Genomic DNA, 22262 nt, shown 5'->3' on the forward strand with positions numbered 1-22262 from the left:
CGTTTTGCCGCAGTGCGAATATGCAACGGTAAACCGCGGGAAAACCGCAGCAAATCCGCCCTGTGTGAACCCAGGCTAAGTGCCGCATGTCACACTTTTTCTTCTGGATTTGTGACGGAACTTCCGAACCGCAGATGTGAAGCCACCCTTACTGGTATATGCGTTGCTGATATAATTTAGTAGTTTCCGCTAATTAGAGATGAGCGAGCACCAAAATGCTCGGGTCCGCGTTATTTGAGTCGAGCTTTTCGTAAAATTCTCGAGTTCTATTCGAGTAACGAACCCCATTGACTTCAATGGGAGACTCGAGCATTTTTGTATGGGACCCGCCGGTTGCCTATCTTTTTTTTTTTTTCCCTGTGTTCATGTTCTCTCTCTTCTCCCTCCTCAAGCCAGCCACAAACTACCGTTGACGTGCGCAGCATCGCAGCGGGTAGGGTCTAAACCTGGGGCGGGGTCGAACACTGCATGATGCTCGCTCGAGTAGCGAGCACCATCAAGTATGCTAATACTCGAACGAGCATCAAGCTCAGAAGAGTACATTCGCTCAACTCGACTGCTTATCATAAAAGTGCAATATTTAAGGTTCATCTGCAAGGTACTCCTCTTATAAAGATTTCCTGACTATGTGATGTGTAAATATGATGCCATGGGTGGACTCTAATGAAGAAACCACATTCAGTGCTGATAATGTCATGCAGTAGTTCAGCCTGAACACGTTCTTCAGGTGTAGCAGCCCGTAACACTTGGCCCTGCAGCCCTGCCCCTTTTCACCTACATTGTATCTTGGCGGTGATATTTATTTATGGTGGCTCCTTCATTCTATTTCCTTAGTGCAATGATCAGTCACGCCTGAACTTGACTGCTGCTTAGAAGTTGGTTACTCTTGCGGTATTACAAGGGCTTTATACGGTATTATAAGGCTTTTATATAACTAAAGCTTTATGAAAAGTCCTGCCACTTTCTTATATGCTTAGATTTAGGTAATATCTGACCTACCGTACATTTAACCTCTGATTTTTCAGGCTTCTGCAATGAGTTTCAGCTTTAAAAATGCCCGATTCGCAAAGCAAAAAAGTCATATGTTGTTCCAGTAGTTGAAATGGAAAAAAACACATTGTACTCGTATGCAAATCGCCCTGGCATGTGATGGCGATATGTGTTTGCTTTCACGCTCCCATAAGAAGTAAGGGATGATTCTCGCACTATTGGTGCGAGCAAAATGTCACTCCTATAAATTGACCCTTTTAACCCCTTAAGGACCACACACTTTTTAGGGATTTTACCCATGTGGTGGTTTTACTGCCCTCTTCTTTTTTCTTTAGCTATCAAAATTTATTTTTGCTGCAGTTTTTTACCCCGTCACATAGAGGGCTTTTTTAAAATAGCTTTTTAACTGACTTTTTCCCCGTTTTCTTTAGTTTTATTAAAGGTAAAAAGCTTTAAAAAAATGACTTTTTTTAAACATTTCTAGTTTTTTTTTTATTAGTATATTTAAGCTAAAATAAAATATGGGAACAGGTTCCTCATTTCGTTTCGGATGTTTTGATATATAATATGTATGGTTTGGGATTTCAGGGCGCTTATACCGAAGGTTTGGGGTTATTTTCTTTCTTTTGTATATATTGTTTTATTCAATAATTTAGTTTTTACTTAGATAGCAAAAAAAACCATAATTATTTATATTATATATATATATCCCCCATGACGTCATGTAAGATCTCTGGGGGACATTCTCATGGGGAGGCCGGCCGCTACCTGACATGTGCACGGTGCTCTCTGCAGGGAGCAAGGACACCCACAGCCTATTTGTGTCATGGTGTGTGCTGGTAGTACACAAACGGTGGCAGCAGGCAATCCACATCTGGGGGCGTGACCTGTCAGTAACCCCAGCCAACCCATGTCACCACCCATAGTTCCAGTGGAGACATATTGCACCAGTAGGGGCTCCCTTGGTTACCCAATCAGTGTCTGAGACACAAGGGTACTGATTGGTTTCTAAGGTACTCAGGCTTCCTTGCTAGCAATCACCCACAGTCCAGTCATGTTTGGATGCCTTTTCAGCTCTTCCAGAAGTAAGGCCCAATACGCTGATATTCATAATGCATTGCAATACAGAAGTGTTGCGGTTAGAGATGAGCGAGCATACTCGCTAAGGGCAATTACTCGATCAAGCATTGCCCTTAGCGAGTACCTGCCCGCTCGGAAGAAAAGGTTCGGCTGCGGAGAGCGGGGAGGAACAGAGGGGAGATCTCTCTCCCTCCTCCCCCCCCCCCCCCCTCCGCTCCCCCTGCTCACTGCCGCAACTCTCCTTTCACCCACACCGGCAGCCGAACCTTTTCTTCCGAGCGGGTAGGTACTCGCTAAGGACAATGCTCGATCGAGTAATTGTCCTTAGCGAGTATGCTTGCTCATCTCTAGTTGCGGTGTATTATCTAAGTAACAGTAGATCACTTGGGGCTGTGGCTTACTTAGTGCTGTACTCAGCCATCTCCATCAGCCCCATAGACAGTGGCTGGCACAGTATTGCACATATGTGACCATTGCTGTATTCGCACAGGGTACTTGGTGCCCCCATTCTTATGATATGTGGGCTTCCTAGCAATTAGATCCCCCAAGCAATCATACATTTATACCCTATCATGTTGATGGGTGAAAACTGTTGTTGATGGGCCAACCTCTTTAATACCAGAAACCTGTGCTACAGGTCATTGTGGGTCCCTTGTTACAGAGCCCCTTATAAGCTGTTGTGTAAAAAGTGAAAGGCCATCTATAAGACTTCCCCTAGGGGGTTGTAAGGAAATGCACTCGCACCCATTAAATGGGCCCGCAATCTCATGATTTTTGAATGAGTCTGAGCAGCTGGAAGGAAGTGCTGATGTGAGTCCCCTTGGCTCCATGATGCATGACCTCAACTGTGTGCGGATACACTACTGGGCTGCTCCTCTTGCGGGCACTGTGCTGCAGCGGTCACCATGCGGTGCCACGCCCAACAGTGTAGGGACCGCCTGAAATGATATTGCTGTGAAGTGGCTAGGGAGCGTATACAGTTTGATCAGAATATAACCAAGGGTAACATGGGAAAACTATTGTCTGAATAGTCCCTAGAGCGTATGCACTACTGTGTGCTTTTACACAAAGGGATCGTTGTTCAATTTTGTGATCGCCGAACGCCATGCCTGGAGCATTTACACTGGCTGAAATATCATTCATTGACTAGTTAGGGGTATGAGGTTCTTTGGCGGGTGTGTATATGACATTTTGAACCATCCTCAACACACACTTGTTGATTGCCAAGTCCATGGGTGCACATGAATACGTGCAAGCTGTCTTCAAGTGAACACTCGCTGCTGCAGTCTGTTGTTGGACCCACACCAGCCAGGGACCTTAGTAGAAAGCATTCTTTCGAAGACCAGCAGAGGTTGCTCAGCCAAGGATCACTCACATGTACTTGGGTGTTTTGGGGAACCAATGAGTGATAAGTCAGAGGGCAAAATGGTAAAAAAATAAAAATAAAGTGCCAATTAGGATTCGGTGGGAGGCGCACACCGAACAAGTACACACCTTGCTGCAAAGTTGTTGACTACTTATTGAAAAACAACGATTACCCGTTTACACGAGACGATAATCAAGCAGCGACTATTTTTAGGTGAGCTGAAACGTAGTGATGAGTGAATGAATTCTTGCTCGTCGCCCAGTTGGTGGCTGTGTTTGCTCTATCAAATCACTATTCAGAAGTCAGTTGTCCCACGCAAAGCCACCCTAAGGGTAATTGCACACGGGCGAGCGTGATATTGACCTCTGAAACGCAACCTGATATCGCGCTTCTGCACATGCAATTTCCCTGCCACTGTGGAGAGCACTCCACCAACGATATTCCTCCGGACCCCACTGTTGGTATGCCGGCTGCCTACCAATGTGGAGGAGCCTGCTCCCTGCTGTGTCTGAGTTAGGACCGCTGCTAGGTGCGGGGCAACGGGGACAAGTCATAGCCGGCGGGGGGCAGGAAGAGAAAGACAGCGCGCGGCCGCCTTCGGGGGCAGAGAACTACCCCCAGCAAGCATTTCAGCTTATATGGCATTCCACGGGGGTCACTATTAGCGCAGGAGCTGGGCGGGGAGAACGGAGAGAGTCTCTGGGGGTGAGTGCCAGCGTAGGAGTCGCGAGGGGAGAAGGGAGACTGGCTACCACAGTGACAGTAGCCGAGAGGGGAAAGGATTGCAGAGGGATAAATCCATAGAGGACATCCAGACAGTCTGTCAGCCAATTGGAAGCTAGGGGTGTGCAGGGGGTGTCAACTCTTTCTAAGGCCGGTCAGCCCCTACCTTCCGGTGTCGACAAGATACACCAGTACCATGTGTTTTCCAGCCCGATTCAAAACAATAGGTGAGGCATCCCAAGGGAACGCCCAAAGATAGGACAAGCCACAATTTTTCTCCCCAAAGCCTAGCGAAGAAAAATCTCTCATGCATATGACCCCATTCAAAAGAATGGGCTTCATATTCGTACGAGATTTGTGCGTCTCGCAATTTTCTCGGCCGTGGGAAAGCGACCCAAAATTCTCACATTCCTGTTTATAAATTTTGCTCAGCAGCAGTCGATCAATGTCTAATACTGTATGTAGGTGTGTGGATGCTTCTTTCTACAGTTTGGCGTACTCACATCCATGTAGAGTCGCCATCCCACATACTGGCAAAGAAGGACACCTACTTGTGCTTAGTTTGTTTCTTTTTGTGAGTTGTTACAAATAGAGAGCTTGTATGTCGTACTGGAATCTTATTTACTAGTTTGGTTACTTTTGTAGTAATGCCATGTCTTTCTCACGCTTTCTCTTAGGATGGCAGCCTAGATGGTTTCTTCTTTGTGGGGGAATCCTTTCCTATTATGATTCCAGGGAAGATGCATGGAAGGGCTGTAAGGGAAGCATCCAGATGGCTGTCTGTGAAATCCAAGGTACATTTATGGAAATATGTGTTTTTGCTGGGAAAAGCTGCATTTGACTACAACATTCAGTGTTTTATTTGTTATGAATATTGTCCAACCATGTTGGGTGCTTATTCCAGCAATTTGTCACTCATGGAGCAATTAAGTGCAGCTTCCCAGACAAGCTGCAGCACCTTGCATGAGATAGGTTCAGCGTATTTATGAGGGGCTAATCTGATTGACACTTTTCTGGCTAGTACATTGCATACATCAGATACTCTCTGTGGCATACTTTCTACTAACGTTTGATACACTTCAGCTGGTATTTCCCTCCACTCCTCCTGCAAATGTCTGACACGATCTCTTAAGGAAGATGGACACTGTTCGTATTTCCAGACCCAACATACCCGTTTGTCCCAACACATCTGGACTCTGTGCAGACCAGTGCAATCATGGAACATCCATATCCTCAAACAAATGCAAAAGAGTGTTGCATTTGTGACGAGGCGAGTTACCTTTGTGACGAGGCGAGTTACCTTTGTGACGAGGCGAGTTACCTTATTGGAAGTATTTCTGACTATTACCAGAATATTGCCACATTTTTCGTAGCACAATATTGTTGAGAATGTCAAGATACACCTCCATGTTCATGGTTCTCGCCACTACAACCAACAAATCGAGATCATGCCATGTAAAACATCCCCAGACCATAACGGAACTTCCAGCATACTTAAGGCTGCCTGTCCACGGGCGTTGCGGTATCCCACGGCGGATCTCCGCCGCCCGGGAGCTGGAGCCGGCAGACGGATGTCCGCTATCAGCCTTATCTAATAGATAGGCTGACTGCGGAGAATCGCGGCAAATCACAGCATGCTGTGATTTGCCAGCCGTGAGCGGAGAATAGCAATGATTCTCTGCTTGTGGACAGGGGGGAAGCGCTCTCCATAGCGGATTCCCCGCTCTCCCGCGGGGAACGCAATTCAAACTCGCCCGTGGGCAGGCAGCCTAACTGTGGGCACAACGCACTCAGGCTAATGGCGTCTTCCAGATATACTCCACACCCAGGTATGTCCATGGGATTTGAAGTTGGAGTAGTGTGATTTGACATTCCATAGAAAGTTCTTCTATTGCTTAACAGTCCAATGATGATGCTCCTTGCACTGCTGTAGATGGGCTGATGCATTGCACTTCATGATGGGCGGCTTGTGTGCAGTCTCTGTCACAAACTATGGCAGACTTCTCCAAGGGTCTGCATCTTGTGAAGCTTGGTTTAGGACACGGGACATGCTTAGAAGTCATAATCCATTATCCCGAGAGGGGTGTCCAAATACTTTTAGTAGGATAGTGTATCTCTTGCCAGTCGCTTCACTTTGCATACGCAAGTCCTCAAACACTACAGAACATCGCCCCATAAGGGACAAACCACTGGAATCGGTGTGGTGGTCACTACTTATGCTGCTCTTAGTGAGGACAGCATAGAGTACATGACAAGCTCCCTTTAATGCCAGACTTCTTTAGAGTAGTGTCTGGAGGCTCCATACATAGCTGTCCAAAATACCATTATTTTAATATATATATATAAATAAAATCTCTGTACTGTTTGTGAGTTAATGCTGGGGGGTTACTTGCAGGGGACAAAAACACACTTTTCCATCCCTGCCCCCCTCATCTGATTGTCTGTCACACCCTGGACATCTCCCATGTACATTGCAGTCACTTCCATGCTGTACAGCTTTCAGTCTGACACCATCTTGATGCTGGGATCTCTCTCTGCTAACTTTCCCTATGCTCTGCCATCACTCCCATAATGCATCAGCACAGCATCACATGACCAGCTAAAGCCAGTACCATCTCTGCCTGCTGGGAGGACACTGCCATTATCTTTTGTATTTTATAGTCGCCTAAATAAATCTACAGACCATAAGTATGCAGTTAGGAGGATGAACTGTGATCGCCTCTATTATAACATCGTGACAGGAGCTGTGTGATTCTCATTGGTAACTGTGATAGAAGTTTCTGCCCCTCTCCTATGAAGAGTCTGTGTGATACAGTCCATGTAGTATCATCACACAGGAGTTATACTGACTGAAAAACTGATTCTTGAGAGAACATAAAGCCAAGTAATTCCCAGGTGTTCAGAATAAGATCACATGACCCACCTAAAGTGAAGGACCCCAGAACGTTTTGGATAGAAAGGAATGACTAACCAAGGCAATACTAGCTGGTCAATACACTGTATACTGGAGGCTAGTGACATAGTGAATGAACAACAAATTAACTCGAGTGGCCCTTGTGAATGGAGTGGTGGTGCAAATACATGACCACCACTCCATGTACTTCTGTAGGATGGACAGAGATTGCGTAATGCATCAATCTCCGCCTGTCGAATAGAGATGAATGGTGCAATGATTGAGCATGTGCTTGCCATTGTATTCACAGGGGCATTCGGGATCACAGATCTCTGGATCGCTTGGGTTCCTATCGGTTGGAACCCCAGCAATTAGACCTTTATCCTCTATCCTGAAAGTGTAAGAAAACACCATAATTATAAACCAGAGAGTTATTGTCTTCTAGGGAGGGACATGAGGGAGGTTTGCAGCTCCTGTGGAGGTTGTGATATTGGTCACGTTGGTTGTCATCAAGCTTTTCCACAAATGTACTTTATAACGCTAAAAAATGGATGAATAGAATTTGTAACAACTCAACAGAAGTTCCAGCACCTCGTGGGAAAACTTTTTGTATACTGTGTTTTTGTTCAGTAATTTTTTTTAAATTTTTTTTTAAAGTATTTTTTGATGTTTTGTTTGGCATCTTTTCATTTTTTTTTTAATCTTGTTCACAATGCGTAATGCCTTTACTACACAGTATATAATTCTCCATTGACAGTACACGCCACCGATAACACTCGGATGGATCTAGCAATTCCTGGGGAGCAGTACTTCTACTTGAAAGCGAGGACGGCAGCAGAGCGACAACAGTGGCTTGTTGCATTGGGTTCTGCAAAAGCCTGCATAACAGACATCAGAACAAAGAAAGAGAAAGGTGAGGATTTCCTATAATAATGGAATATCGAAGAATTACTCATTTAATTTGAAATTGGACAATTTTTCGACTGGCAGGGCACCAGGTGACAACTGCAATGGCCGAAAATGCAATAAAAATATATCAGATGGTTCATAAATTCTTAGACCGGACCTTTCGGTCAATTAGTCCACAGTCCTAGTATGAAGACATCTTGTATTTTACATGTAATAATGTAGGTTTTGGGCAACAAAAAATATAATTTGGCTCCTGATTTTTAGATTTAGGACCCACATCATATATTTCACTTTTTTACCCTGGAGCCTTGTGGTAAACAGAATGGAACGATATGACTAATTAACACTCCTATGTTCTCAATCATTCCATGTAGATGTAGCCTGGTATATTGCAGTCTTAGATCTAATTCTTAGTAATAGAATCCTTCTGAGACCTCTATTTATTCTCGTCCTTCGCACAGGAGAAGCTCGCGGTTCCTGCCTGCTTGCTGCATCTGTCCGCTGTCACATATGTTGATCCGCAGATTACACATTTTAATCACAGGATTAAATCTCTAAATTGGTGACCTGCCACCTCCTCAAATCCGGTGACACAGACAGGATATTACTCCGTAGTAACCTGACATTCTCCAGCTGGTTATGTCCGATTATATTGTGTTTTCTCTTCCTTTTAATGAATGATGCGTTTTGACTGCATTAAATCAGATCAATTAGGCTGGAAAACGTGAAGTGCGATGCAGATCTTATCAGCGTGATGTCAGTTTCATCGCGGCTTGGCCGCAGCACTTTCATGAGATATTTGGAAATCTCGTCCACCTTGCTGCTTAGGGTCGGGTTTAAGATTGCCGGTGGAATTTCCACAGCAATTCCGCCCCGTGTGAACCCAGCCTTACGGGTACATTTCGAAAAAACCCTTGTGAAAATGTCACTTTTTTTGTTGTAGATTTTGAATTTATGTCTCGTGCGAATATATTTGGCACAGAACTTAGTCACTGTAAGTGCATTTCTAACCCTTTAATGTTATTACTAATGGTAATTTACTGCGCTGAATAAATGTAGTATTTTATAGTATGGGCTAGACCAATTATGTAGCTTTTTAAAAAAAAATTTCAATATTTTTAAGCCCTCTAAGAACTTTTTTCCCCTTACACATTATTTTCTATGCAAAAATGTTCAGTTGCCATGGTCAGTAATGACTGCAGCATCTTCTTGGTTAAATGAGCAAGTCCTCATTTTTTCCACTCCTTTTCTGGGTTAAAAAAAAACATATTTGGCAATCCGAGAGCAGATCTACTCTCTGATTAACGGGGAGTGATAACCTTAACAAAAATTCATGTCCCTCCTTCCCTGAGACAGGGAGAGAGACAGGAGGATCACAGATGGTTATCTGTTACCCCTGCTCTCACTTCCCCCTCCCTCTCTGCTCTGCACACCCACTGAAACGTTACAGCTGTAAATTTGTTATTCCCAAACCCACTCCAAATAGTTGTAGCTCTGGTTCTTTAAGTGCTGCTAACACTTGGCTTTAAAATGACACCAAAGGCATGTCGGTAGCACTAACTGAAACGGAGCTACAGCCGTTTGAAGTAGGACAAGCTCTGTACAAAACTGAAATGTCTTTTCTCAAAGTTCGTCCTAAACTGTTGTGGGGGTTAAAGGGGCTCTCTGCTTTGCACAATTTTTTGGAGAACTTTTTAACAAGAAGCTGATCACAAGGTTTCACATGTTTTATTTATTTATTTATTTTTCTGTTCCACAGAGTTTGGTGACAGCACAGAAGCTCTTAAAACGAAGATGTCTGAATTAAGGCTGTATTGCGATATCTTGGTCCAGCAAGTGAATAAGACCAAAGAAACCTCTATTATAGGTACATCTGAATCTCAGGTATGCACGTCTGAACCGGGCTTATTGCAGTTGCTTAGATAAACCATGAGTAGTTCAAGTTTCCTACCGGTCTCTGTAAATATATTTATTAAAAGGCAGTGGTGAATTTGCGCTGTTAATCAGTAACTACAACGGAATCAAATCTCATAAACCCAAGTCTCCTACACTAGATATACCCGTTTCTGTTGGCAGAGGTCATGTGCAGTGATTGCAGAAGTATATCCAAGTGAATATCTAACATCCAACCTTTCCAGTTTCTTCATGCGCTGTATGATGCACATCTCAGCCCATGAAAAATCTCATCATAGAATTGCCATCAAACTTATCATTCTTCCTCTAAAAGAGCTTCTGCAGCAGCTTAATTCATAACATACCCCCTACAATAGCTATCAGTAATAAGTTTCTGTGTCTTCTAACTTACTTATTGTTTCAGCAAAACTAAAAAGCAAGTAACTATTGGCCCGTGTAAATAAGAGCTTCTCACTGCTTGAGTGATTCCTGCTTACCGTGAATGAGGTTGCAGGCCGGAATGATCCCACACCCCCTCCGTCTCCATTCACTTGAACGACTATTGCTCCTGTGTAAGCACAAGAACAATAGTTGGGCGGCAGTCCATAGGAGAGCTGCTGGGCACTTATGCACCCGACAGTCGTCCCATGTAAAGGGACCTTAATAGGTGGCGCTGTAGAAGTATTGCTCCAATTTCCCCGTTTGCATAAATTTTCCAGAGGAGCATGCATGGCCTTATAAGTCTCCTCACATCTTCTAGGCGCTCTCCTTATGGAAAACCAATCTGAAATAGGAAATGTGTTTTTGCTGTTTAACAGAATGAACTGGATATGGGAGCTCTATTGAAGTCGACGTGCAATACCTTCCTGAAAACCCTGGAGGAGTGTATGCAGATTGCAAATAACACCTTCCCGCCTCGCCTCATGTATGCCACCCCCCCAGGATCCCCACACCTCTCTGCACTTAGACCGAACAAGGTATTGTTTGACAGATAGCATACCGCTGCATGGATAACCTCATATGAGCATAGGCTGGAAACTACTCCGAAGTGAAGGTCACAGGCGCGGCATTGTGTACATTATTATAGTTGGCAATCATATGTCATGCTCCTAGCCTAAAAATAGAGAAAAAGACAAGAAATTAGAAAAAAGTAGAAAACAAATTAGTTGCCCCAAGAAAAGAAGTTATCCCCTATCTACTGGATGCAGGAGAGGATCTGATTACTGAGACCCCTACCAATCATGAAACGGGGTCCTTGAATGAATAGAGCGGTGGTCATCCATACACCCTATCCCTCAATACATATCAATGGGACTACCGGAAATAACAGAGTACAAGCACTCAGCTATCTGTGGCAGTGCCACCACTCCGGTAGCGACCACTACTTCATTCATTTGGGGACACTTGGAATCACATTCTTGTGATTGGTGGGGGACCCACGGGTCAGATTCCCACGGATCAGATGCTTATCTCCTATCCTGTGGATAAAGTTGTTCTGAGGATGTTTTGTTAATGAACAAAAGAAAGCCCCATCATTTCGAGAGAAGGGGACTTCTATTGGTTAATGTCCATTAGGATTAATATGGCAAACTGTAAGTGATTTCTACGCTAAAGGGTATGTTAGGAGGTAAAGGGTAAGGTAGAAGCCAATTTTCCCCATTTAAGGGACAAAATTATTTCCCAACTCTAATCTGGCAATCTGAATAATCCCTGGATCACCGACCCTTCTGAAGTAATTAATGACTATAACAAGTTTGTTCCCCTGTCGATCCAACGCTGCAGCTCCTACGTCCTCACAGTCTTTGTTTACGAATAGCTAGCACCTGACCACTGCAGCCAATCAAGAGCCGCGGAGGTCACGTGCTGTTCTCCTGGCATGATGGCTCCCAGCATATGAGCTGTGATACCAGAAGAACGGCATGTGACCACTGCAGCCAATCACGTGCTGCTCTCCAAGCATGACGGCTCCCAGCATCAGAGCTGTGATCGGCTGGTGACCACAGCAGTTCCTGATTACCTGCAGCAGTCAGGTGTAAGCTGTTTGTAAGCGCCCGTTGTCGTAAAAACACATGCGGGAAAACAAATCGCGGCATGTTCTATTTCTGAGTGGGTCTCGCAGAAATGTCAGTAAAGACCCGGCGGCTCCGCTCTGTGCATGCGCCGGCTGGGCGGCAGCCGGCACATTACAGAGAAGAGGAGACGCTGGGAGCGGGTGAGCGGCATGCCGCTGCGAGAATTCTCGCTGCGGCATCCGACCCGGCCGTCTGCAGGCGGCCTAAATGTGATTAATAAACAGAACTAAACAAACACATCAAATTAATTACAAAGTCTTCTAATAATTGTAAAATCTTCTAGTTATTGTAAAGTAAATAGAAGTTTTACTATTTTTTGTTATTTTTTTTAAAATAATTTTAGGTACGTCGATCTACCTTATCCAGTCAGATTTTAATACAAAGGTGAGTGAGTATAAAATGATACATTTACTGGTTAATATATTTTTGTTACTTCATTTTTAATTCATCAGGCGATCCACACGTGAGGTCATGTTACTCAAGGATAGTTACTGTTTCTACCTTTGTAATCTCTCATGAATCCCATATTCCCTAGTTTCTCTGTAACTGTGGAGTCATGAACACTCCTTGTTAGCTTGAGGCATCCATTTCTCCATACTTGTTCTTCTGGCATATATTGGTAAATGCTAGATGCGTTGTTGCTGTGAAGTGGCGTAATTTTGGATGATCGGCCATTCCTGGAAGGAGTAATCACTTTATATAGTAAGGGCAAATACTTTCTCATGTAGGAGAAGCTTATAACTTGCTGATCAATGTAGAGCCTACTGTTGGAACCTCCACTGATCCTAAGAATGCAATGCCAGACTTCGCGAAGTGTGGGCAGCAGAGGATCTGCATGCGCACCTGTGGATAGGGATAACTTGCTTTGGTGGGACAACCCCTTTAAATATATTATTTAAACGGGTTTTGTAGGCAAATAGTATTGATGACCTATCACAGGATAGCAAGATAAGATGTAAAAAAAATCCTCCACTCATCTGAAGTGTGCAAATAAAGTAAGTAGAACAATTCCAGGAAGCAGCACAATGTGAATCTTCAGACAACTTCTTATAAATCACGGACACATCTTTATGGTAGTTCCACAGGTCTGAAAAGACGGGACAAGCTTGACAAAGACCGCAGCGTCGCTTGTCCTATCTTTTCAAACCTGTGGAACTATAATAAAGATGTATCCGTGATTTATAAGAAGTTGTCTGAAGATTCCCATTGTGTTGCTTCTTGGAATTGTTCTACTTACTTTATTTGCACACTTCTGATGAGTGCAGGATTTTTTTTTTACAACTCATCTTGCTATCCTGTGATAGGTCATCAATACTATTCTATTATTTAAACGGGTTTTGTAGGCACATAGTATTGATGACCTATCACAGAATAACAAGATGAGTTGTAGAAAAATCCTGTGCTCATCAGAAGTGTGCAAATAAAGTAAGTAGAACAATTCCAAGAAGCAGCTCAATGGGAATCTTCAGACAACTTCTTATAAATCACGAACACCTCTTTATTGTAGTTCCACGGGTTTGAAAAGACAGGACATGCGACGCTGCGGTCTTTGTCAAGCTTATCCCGTCTTTTCAGACCTGTGGAACTACAATAAAGATGTGTCCGTGGTTTATAAGAAGTTGTCTGCAGATTCCCATTGTGCTGCTTCTTGGAATTGTTCTACAGCCTGTGTTGGAGGATTAGAGGAAGTCCAACTGGCTCCCCCATTTATTGAACTTTTCAGGTTGCGCTGCTGACATTTGTTTCTTTGGGTTACCTGCAAATAAATTAAGGGCACTTACTTAAGAAGGGGGGGTCTTAATACATAATGATAAACCCCCTCTTGTGAAAGGGTCCAGGTTCAGGTAAACCCAATAGTAGATAAGGTTCCAAAATTATATATTCAGAGGTAGTTTTGTTTAGGTCTGTAATATCAAATAGACAAACACAGTGATACAACGCGTTTTGGTGCAATCACAGGATAGGTAATCAATACTGATCGCCAGGGATCTGCTGTTCAGCATGCCTGGTGATCAGCTGATTGTCTGGTCCTCTATAAATGCAGTGGGGTTGGACCTCATCATTGGGGTTGGAGCAGGAAGTCTGAGGCAACTTCAATCCCATTGAAATCAATGGGAGCCAAGCAGTCTATTACACTTCCAGCTCCGCATTGGGTCGCCCTAGAAGTGTAATAAGCAGCTTCGCTCCCATTGATTTTAAGGGGAGTGAAGCCACTTCTGAGACTTCCTTCCACAACCCCGATAACGATGCCCGGCCCTGCTCTACTAACAGCAGACCGGACAATCAGCTGATCGCCAGGAATCACTTATTAATGACCTATCCAGAGGACAGGTCATCAATAGTATTTGCCCCGAAACTCCTTTTTAATATATGTTTTATGCTCTTGTTTTATGTTTCTTACTTGATTAACAATAAATTTTCTGCCATATAATTGTTTCAATTTCTTTAGGAAAATGGAGCTGAATAATAACCTTGAAAACGGCTCTTTTAAAGAGGAGACCAATCATTGCAACCATTCCATAAGTGAGAATATTCGTGTCCTTGGTATGGAAATTTCTGAGACTGTCCCTGTGTCTTTCCAGAAAAATGAAAAATCAGAAGACTTAGGAGGTAAAGAAACATATCTATAAATTTAAAACATAATTTAAAGGGGTTGTCTCGCGGCAAACCTCAAAATTTTACCTTACCCCATTCCCACTGTCACCCCCCTGGCATAAAATAGCAAATTAAAGCGGTTTTTAAGCCGCTTGCTACTCACCGATCCGACGAAATAAGGACTTTAAAAAATCTTCTCCCAAAGATGGCCGCCGGTCCTTTCCCAGGGATGCACTGCGGTTTTCTCCCATGGTGCACCGCGGGTCTTCTCCCATGGTGCACCATGGGCTCTGTGCGTTCCATTGCCGATTCCAGCCTCCTGATTGGCTGGAATCAGCACACGTGATGGGACGGAGCTAAGATGACGACCCGGTGACCAGCTCTCCGGCATGAGCGGCCCCATTCACCAGGCAGAAGACCGCACAGCGCAAGCGCGTCTAAAAAAGCAAGAAGACATCAGAATTAGACGGATCCATGGCGACGGGGACGCTAGCAACGGAGCAGGTAAGTGAATAACTTCTGTATGGCTCATATTTAATGCACAATGCACATTACAAAGTGCATTAATATGGCCATACAGAAGTGTATAACCCCACTTGCTTTTGCGAGACAACCCCTTTAAGGTCCATGGAGAACTGCAGAGTTAAAAAACCGAAAAAGTAAAGATGGAATAGAATTTTCTGCATGTTGTTTTTTGCTGTATGCTAAAAAAACACAAAAAGAAAAAGAATATCTCACACCACTGCACTGACAGATTGCCCCCTTCTAAGAGGTTAGGCCGCCTGCACACAGGGGCGGATTTGCATTGTGGAATCCGGAACAAGATTCGGCAGCAAATGCCACCCATAGCATGCTATGGCAAAACACGATTTCCTCTACACAAGCGGAAATCAATTGCAATTTTCCACTCACGGAGAAGAAATCACAGCATGCTGTGATTCTGTGCAGCTTCCGTGCGGATGGCTTTCATTGAAGTCAATGGAAGCCATCTGTCCCATGACCCTTCCGCAATGCTCATTGCTACAAATCAGGCAATCTCTTTAAGGACATTTGACTAGGGGTTACACGGGAATATTTTTTGAGCCTCGTGTGGCGTAGTGTTAAGGCAGCAGAAATACAGTCCTAAGCTCTCGCTCACGACCTGAAGGTTGCGAGTTAAATCCCCCACATTGGTCAGGTAACTGGCTCACGGTTAACTCAGCCTTCCATCCTTCCAAGGTCAGTAAAATGAGTACCCAGCTTGGTGCTGGTGGTGGGGTTAATAAATAAAAATGACCTGAAAGCACTATGGAATAAGTTGGCGCTATACAAATAACAAGATTTATTTACTTTTTGTGTCAATAACTGCTATTAATTATTATTTTATTGCAGGAACTAAAAGTGATCTAGGCATAATTCCATCAACTACGGAGGACCAGGGTGATTGTGAGCAACAAGACACTACAAATAACATACACACAGATTTACATACAGTGACGGGATCCTTGCAGCAGGATGAAGGAGGAGGCAATGTGGATGAGGGAGGAGGCAAATGTACAGAACTGCCAGAAACGTTTTTCAGCACAATGAGTCACAGGTATGAATGCTAAAAGCATGTAGAGATTGTATTTTAATTGAATGATTATTTTACATTATTTTGTTGGAGCAATTGCTGGATATATACATCAAAAAGATTAACGTATGCCACTGTAGAAGCAAACAGTGATCTACGTCTAAATGTGTAGCTTGCTGTATACATTTTTTACTGGCTTTCTCTGCAAAGAAGTGCCTAGTTAACAATAAAATAGACCTTCTGGCCTGACAGAGGCCATGGTGGCTAAAATAAGTTGTTTTTTTGTGGCATGTTTTACCACCTTTTTGCCTGAAGGCAAAAAAGGCAAAAAATGAGGTAGAAATCAATTTTCCCCATTTAAGGGAAAAAATTCTTTCCTGACCCCAATCTGGCAATTGTAATAATCCCTGGATCACCAATGCTTCTAAAGTAACCCACTGCAGCCAATCATGAGGTGCTGTGGGTACATGCTGTTCTCCTAGAATCATAGAATGGTAGAGTTGGATGGGACCTCCAGGGTCATCGGGTCCAACCCCCTGCTCAGTGCAGGATTCACTAAATCATCCCAGACAGATGTCTGTCCAGCCTTTGTTTGAAGACTTCCAATAATGGAGAACTCCCCACCTCCCGTGGTAACCTGTTCCACTCATTAATCACCCTCTGTCTAATATCTAATTTGTGTCTCCTCCCTTTCAGTTTCATCCCATTGCTTCTACTCGTTCCTTGTACAAATGAGAATAGGGCTGATCCCTCTGCACTGTGACAGCCCTTCAGATATTTGTAGACAGCCTTCTTTTTTGCAAGCTAAACCTTCCCAGATCCTTTAACTGTTCCTCATAGGACAGGATTTGCAGACCGCTCACCATCTTGGTAGCTCTTCTCTGAACTTGCTTCAGTTTTCTATGTCTTTTTTAAAGTGGGGTGCCCAGAACTGGACACAGTATTCCAGATGAGGTCTGACTAAGGAAGAGTAGAGGGGGATAATTATCTCATGTGATCTAGACTCTATGCTTCTCCTAATGCATCCCAGAATCGTGTTTGCCTTTTGGCTGCTGCATCACATTGTTGACTCATGTTCAGTCTATGATCTATTAGTATACCCAAGTCTTTTTCACATGTGCTGCTGCTTAGCCCACTTCCTCCCATTCTGTATGGTGTTTTTTTTTCATTTTTCTTGCCCAGATGTAGGTCTTTGCATTTCTCCTTGTTAAATACCATTCTGTTAGTTGCCGCCCACTGTGCAAGCTTTTCTAGATCTTTTTGAATACTCTTCCTCTCTTCCCTAGTGTTAGCTATCCCTCCCACCTTTGTGTCGTCAGCAAATTTCATCAGTTTCCCATCAATTCCCTTCTCCAGATCATTTATAAGAATGTTGAACAACACTGAGCCTGGGACAGAGCCTTGTGGTACCCCATTGATACATTCTTCCACTTGGATGTGCAGCCGTTAATGACCACTCTCTGAGTACAATCACTCAACCAGTTGTAAATCCACTTAGCAATTGCCTTGTCAATCCCATATTTGGTCATTTTCAGGGTAAGTATGGTATGAGATACTTTGTCAAATGCTTTACTAAAGTCAAGATATACTATATCCACCGCATTTCCCTGATTCATCCAGTCGGGGATCCTGTCATATAAGGAACTTAGATTCGTCTGGCATGACTTGTGTGTTACAAATTCTGTTTAATTACTTCATTTTCATCCAAGTACTTTCATACATGCTATTTAATAATTTGTCCAAAGATCTTTCCCGGTATAGAAGTCAGGCTCACAGGCCTGTAGTTTCCTGGATCCACCTTCTTCCCTTTTTTGAAGATAAGAAAACATTTGCCCTTTTCCAATCTTCTTGTTCTACAGGAATTCTCAAAGATAATGGCGAGTGCTTTAACAATTACCTCCACTACTTCCTTCAGTATCTTAGGATGTAATTCATCTGGACCTTGGGACTTGAATTCATTTAAGTTAGCCAAGTGTTCCCTCAGCATCTCTCTGCTTATAGATAGCCTGCATTCTTTTATTCCCCCACTAGCACAGGGAGGATCAGTTGATGTTACATCTACTTTCTGAGAGAAAACATATACAAAATAGGAATTTAAAAGTTCAGCATCCTCAACATCATTCATTACAAATTCACCATTTTCATCTTGTAAGCATACAATAGCATCTTTGACTTTTCTTTTGCTTTTGACATACCCTCCAAAGCCTTTTTTAATGATTTTGGCCTCTGTTGCAAGCATCAATTCATTATTAGCTTTGCAAACAGGGCCTGGAGGCTCATTTTCTCCTGATTACCTGCAGCTGTCAGGTGTTAGCTGTTTGTTCTGCAGTACCCAGAGTCCTCCCAGTCTTTGTTTACAAACAGGTGAGTACCTCCCCACTGTCAACATCTCTTATTGGCCATCTCTCCTTGAAGCCCCATAAGAAAGCTTGCCCCTTCGGCCGCAATGAGAATTCAGATGCTGACGTAGGTAGAAAATGGGGGGCAATGTTGAATTGCTGAGATCCCCGTCTGCCTGAACAAGCCAAAAGCCTCTGGATCCTAGAGTTTTCATCTTCTCACCTAAACTTCTGCAATACTGTAAGTCTCACAGAGTGATGTTTCTTTCTCATCCTGATCTGACCACCACTTCTAGATAGCCTGTTACTTGATTGGCTTCATGTGTAAACAAACATGCTTTATTTATAAATGGTGCCACATGAGGAACAGGATTGTCCGTATTTTGGTGACTAAGGCCAGCTGCACATGGCCGTGACTGGCACCGCTGCGGAATTCCTGCGGCGGAGCCTGTCACGGCGCCCCCCAGAGACCCCATACTTGCCTGCGATCCGGCGTCCTGGGTCCCGCATGACGCTTCGGCGTGACGCGCCACAGCGTCATGTGACACGCCGGCCACGTCACATGAGACGCCCACCGCGTCACAGCGGTAGGCGGAGAGGCGATTTCACGCTATCTTCTGCTGTACTACAGCGGAAGATAGCGTGAACGGACGGCTTCCATTGACTGCAATGGAAACCGTCCGCACGTACACCCGCGGCAAATAGAGCATGCCTCGGGTGAGGACTGGTGATTTCACGGTGCGGAATTCCGCGGTGGAATTCTGCACCGTGAGCACTGAGCTATTAGGTTCAATAGAACCTAATAGCTGCAGGCAACGCAGCGGATTTCCGCCGCGTACTACGCGGCAGAAATCCGTCCGTGGGAAGGAGGCCTTAGAGGTGAGCAAACTATTTTTTTTTTTTGTGTGTTTGTTACTTGATTGAACTATCCTGAAAAATGGCATATATGTGCCTTCCACTACTGCTGTTTGGTGTTGCTTTATGCAGATAATTTAGGGAAGAGGCGAGAATAAGCAGGCTAGGATTATATATAGTGCTCTGGTCTGATAAATGTGTACTTGTCTTTTCATGATGCTTATTTGACTCAAAATCAGTATTTTATGTCTCAACATATGTTGCCAGTTACTAAGTACTTAAATACTGTTCCTCTGTAACTAATGTTTTAACCCACCCTCAATAAATTGGTAATAGGCCTCATCTCTAGGCGGAGGGAAGGACTCTCCATTAGAAATCCCGTTACCCACTTTGTGTAAAGGTCCATTTACACGCAACAATTGCTCAAAATTCGTTCAAACGACCACAAATGAGCAATAATCGAGTGTAAATGCAGCCATTGGGCACTTTTCGTCTGAATGATGATTTTAAGGTGAGCTTAAAATCCATCGTTCAGCTGCAAAGAATGTATCTCTCAATAGACCGCATGCTGTGTTTTCCGTGGGAGTCGGGAGATTATATTGTGTTTTGCCAGCAGCCCCGACCAGAGCAATACAGCTGTGTGCAGAGCCCAGCCCACATGCTGGGCTCTGCAAACAGCTCCTGGAGGCTCATTGACATGCAAATGAAGATGATAAAGTATTAATGGAAATTAGTGTCCATTAACATTGTATGATCGCTAAAACTTTCAATCGTTTGAAAGATTATCTTTGCATGTAAATGGGTCTTTGCACTCAGGAATCTGAGTAGAATCTTTGTTTGTCTTACCTTCCTTTGCTTTACCATTCTTCTCTTGCGGTTTCCCTAGGAACAAAAGTTTATTCTCTTCTGTTTCCTTGTTTCTGCATTTTCCACTGCATTCTTGCTTTTCCCTTTCCCCCTCTGTACTCCTATTAGCATTCATACATTACTGTTCCTAGCCTTTTACCTCCCAGTTTTTTTTTGTTTTGTTTTACTTTTTCTGTCATCCTCTCTTCCTTTCCCTTTCTCCATGGCTTCATGCCACCACTGAAATTTGGGTCTCTTAAGGTCTCTTGGGTCTCAACGTACCTCACAAGAGAACACAAGTTCCATACCACGTTCACTAACTAGGGGTTAGGGTACTGCTTCTTCACGAAAATCATTTTAAAGTCAGTCATGTGCCATGTTTAAGAGATCAGTATTTCTTTGACTGGTTCCACAGTGCTAGCCCAAATACAAGATCAGGGGGAGTATAGATTGCCCTACATAGAACCTCTTTACACAAGTTAGCCATGGCCTGCTCTGCCCAAGAAAAAAGCTACAAGATTCTTTCGCGGTAGTCTAGGTTTTTGACTCTGCTTTACAATCTGTTCTCTTCTGTATCGGAGATGTGTTGGCGCTGTGGGATTGCCAGAGGTACCATGGTACATGGCTGGTGGGGCTGCGACAAAATCCAACCGTTTTTAGGACAACGTGTTCTCTACTTATTATTCAATCAAGAGCGTAATTAATACTCGGCAGCTACTCTTGCTCTCCATCTTGCATGGCTCTATTGGAGCCCCCAAAAAAAGTTTTGCTCCGATTTTGCTTGATGGCTGCCAGATTGTTCCGTGGCACTGGCGTACTACCCGCACTCCCTCCATGTCAGAGTGGCAGCTATATTCAATAAATCTTGATTAAACATAAATATTCCTCCCTCTTCTATTTTTTATTTTTTTTTTTTTTTAGTTAAATTGCACCAGAACATAAGTCGAGGTAGTGATCATCTGGACCGCGGGTGATGATGGAACATTCTCTGCTTTTTTTCTCAGATTTAGTGATCTTGTATATGAGGATGAAGAAGGTATACCCACCGAATATTTCCTGGACTCCTGCTATGCAATCGTCCCAGTTCTGGGTATGTGTTTATTATGTAGCACCACTTTTATAATAGTGTTATGTGAGCAAATCACTTTTACAGCCTGCTAATGTACATGGTTATGCTTTTAGGTCCTACAGCTAGGCGGAGACACTCCAGCGCAGACACTTTTTTAAGGATTTTACCCATGTGGTGGTTTTACTGCTCTACTTTTTTTTTTTTTTTTTCTTCAGCTACCACAAATATTTTTTCTGTGTTTTTTTTCTGTGACATGTAGGGCGATTTTTAAATAAATACCCTTTTCACTGCCTTTTTTCTCCATTTTATTGTGGGCAAAAAGCTTATAAAAATCTTTTTTTTTAATTTATAGTTGTTTTTTTTAATTTGTATATTTACGCTAAAATAAAGTACGGGAATGAGCTCCTCATTTTGTTTTGGACATTTTGATACATGATTTGTATGGTTTTGGATTAGAGGTTGCGTGTGGCGACAGTTTTTCGGTTGGCGTCTGCGGTCGGTCATTTTCTTTTTGATTGTGTATATTTTTATTTAATTCTGTAATTTTCTTTTTTACTTATTTTTGTAACTATTTAACACCTACATCCCCCATGACATCCTATAAGACCTCAGGGGGGTCATTGTTATTGTCATTTTGTTTTTTTAATTTCACACTTTTCCACTGTAGCTGGGCATCCTTAGGAAAAACATCCCCCTCTATAGACAATAATCACTAACAGAGCTGGGTCTGCTATCGCCCTACAGCTCTACTGTGACAGGGGGTACCTAGCGGTCATGTGATCGCTGGGTCAAATAGTGGAAGTAACACGCTTTCTCTCTTGAGCACTATGTAGCCTGGAAAAGAGAAGGCAGAAGCAGTTAAAAAAACACTTCTCCCTTCTCCTCCGGGTACTCGCCTGTGTTTGACAGCCGAAGACCCGACATCTTCCTGCTGGATTCCAGAGCAAAAATCTTCAGAATTTCAGCCCATATTGAAGGAATGAACTACATTGGTCTTCAGCATATAGCTTTATGCTGTGCACACATTCATACCACATCTAAAGGAGCCGCGTGTTTTTAACCACATATGGGGTTTTGTGC

General features: G+C 43.5%; 1 protein-coding gene across 1 annotated transcript in view; it reads left to right on the plus strand.

Moving 5' to 3' along the window:
- The window catches only part of PLEKHA8 (pleckstrin homology domain containing A8), a 36593-nt gene that overhangs the window by 5493 nt on the left and 8838 nt on the right, over window positions 1–22262 (plus strand). The window contains exons 2-9 of the mRNA XM_066585412.1: window positions 4837–4953; window positions 7810–7965; window positions 9721–9845; window positions 10673–10831; window positions 12270–12310; window positions 14376–14536; window positions 15893–16097; window positions 21118–21203. Coding sequence (XP_066441509.1) covers window positions 4837–4953; window positions 7810–7965; window positions 9721–9845; window positions 10673–10831; window positions 12270–12310; window positions 14376–14536; window positions 15893–16097; window positions 21118–21203 — 1050 coding nt within the window. The remainder of the gene's footprint in view (window positions 1–4836; window positions 4954–7809; window positions 7966–9720; window positions 9846–10672; window positions 10832–12269; window positions 12311–14375; window positions 14537–15892; window positions 16098–21117; window positions 21204–22262) is intronic.

Source organism: Eleutherodactylus coqui, chromosome 12 (genome assembly GCF_035609145.1).
Source record: "Eleutherodactylus coqui strain aEleCoq1 chromosome 12, aEleCoq1.hap1, whole genome shotgun sequence".
Taxonomy (NCBI): domain Eukaryota; kingdom Metazoa; phylum Chordata; class Amphibia; order Anura; family Eleutherodactylidae; genus Eleutherodactylus; species Eleutherodactylus coqui.